The sequence below is a fragment of the Bison bison genome, unplaced genomic scaffold, assembly GCF_000754665.1.
Source record: "Bison bison bison isolate TAMUID 2011002044 unplaced genomic scaffold, Bison_UMD1.0 scf7180017864280, whole genome shotgun sequence".
Classification (NCBI taxonomy): domain Eukaryota; kingdom Metazoa; phylum Chordata; class Mammalia; order Artiodactyla; family Bovidae; genus Bison; species Bison bison.
The window spans coordinates 4,049,301-4,050,676 of record NW_011494852.1 but is presented as its reverse complement, the minus strand read 5'-3'; the positions used below and the strand labels follow the sequence as shown (position 1 = coordinate 4,050,676).

Here is a 1,376-nt window from a genome sequence, read left to right as displayed (position 1 = left end):
CATCCTTTTAAAAGCCTTTATTGAATTTGTTACAATATTGCTTTTGTCTTATGTTTTGGCTTGTTGGTCCTGTGACATGTGGGATCCTAGCTACCTGTTGGAACCCAACATGCCCTGCATTGGAAGGCGAAGTCTTAACCACTGGACTGCCAGGAAAGTTCTTTTATATTTTTTAACTGACACATAGTTGATTTTCCAGTTTGCTTCTTTCTTGACTTCAAGACCTGCCCTGCATTCCCTCTTTCTGCCCTCCTACCTTTAAATTCCTCACAAAGAAGCTCTGTCCACTGGAACTTTCTTGAAGGCCCTGCTGTCTCTGAATCCTCTTCCAACTGAGAAATAAAGATGTGATCAGAGAGGACGAAGGGCCTGGGGAGAGCGCCCTGAGGACCCAGCATGCTGGGGGCTGCAAGGCTGAGTGACCAGGGACCCACTCACTGGGATGCGGGAGGCAAAGCAAAGGAGGCAGGTGGTGGGAGGCACTCACCTCCGCTGAAGCTTGACTCCCCAGATGGCCAGAAGGAAGATGGCCAGGCAGAACCCCACTCCCAAGGCCACACGCCTGCTGATGGTGGCAGCACTGTCTGATGGAGAAGGGAGGTACATCAGTTGATGGCACAGCCTCAGTCGGGGAGCAGGCCTGCTCTGCCCTTTGCCTGGGAGGTATTCTCGGCTTCTCTCTGAGAGGCCACTGTCCTTCTAGCCTGTGAAACTCCTCCATGCCCCGGGCACGTGACTCAGAATAAGAGAGAGAAGCCAGCCCTGCCCTCTGGACATCTCATTAGGAGGGAGGTGCAATCGGTTTTCAAAAGGAGCGTCTGCTTTGTGACGGATTCAGGCACCGGAAGAGCATGTGACCCTCATAAATGATACTCTCTCATCAGAGGGTCTCTTGCGTGTGAACTTGTGCTAAGTCGCTTCAGTCGTGTCCGACTCTTTGCGACCCCATGGACTGTAGCCCTCCAGGCTCCTCTGTCCATGGAATTCTCCAGGCAGGAGTACTGGAGTGGGTTGCCATTCCCTTCTCCCGGGGGTCTTTCCGACCCAGGTATCCAACCCAGGTCCCCAGCATTGCAGGCAGATTCTTTACCATCTGAGCCACCAGGGAAGCCCCCATTACATGAAGGAAGGAAAATTCAAGGCAATGTGTGAGCTCTTCCAAAGTCTAAGTAACAAAGAAGGGTGTATGGACACAGGTCTCTAGAGGCCTATTGTGCACAAACAGAATATTTCTGCAAGGAGACATACCCAGCCAACAGTGAAAGCCTTGAGGGTGGAGAGGAGGCAGAGTTCTCAGGGAGCAAGAAAGGAGAAGTGACTGACCTTCCACTATTTACCCTTCCATGCTGTTTCTTTTCTTTTTTTTTTTTTTTTTA

The 1,376-nt window shown here is 51.0% G+C and overlaps 1 protein-coding gene across 3 annotated transcripts in view; it reads right to left on the bottom strand.

The window, feature by feature from the left end:
* The window catches only part of CD22 (CD22 molecule), a 24,312-nt gene that overhangs the window by 2,030 nt on the left and 20,906 nt on the right, over positions 1 to 1,376 (bottom strand). For all 3 annotated transcript variants that reach the window (XM_010849000.1, XM_010848998.1, XM_010848999.1), the window contains 2 exons: positions 488 to 584; positions 257 to 332 (listed from right to left, as the gene is read on the bottom strand). In XM_010849000.1, coding sequence (XP_010847302.1) covers positions 257 to 332; positions 488 to 584 — 173 coding nt within the window. The remainder of the gene's footprint in view (positions 1 to 256; positions 333 to 487; positions 585 to 1,376) is intronic.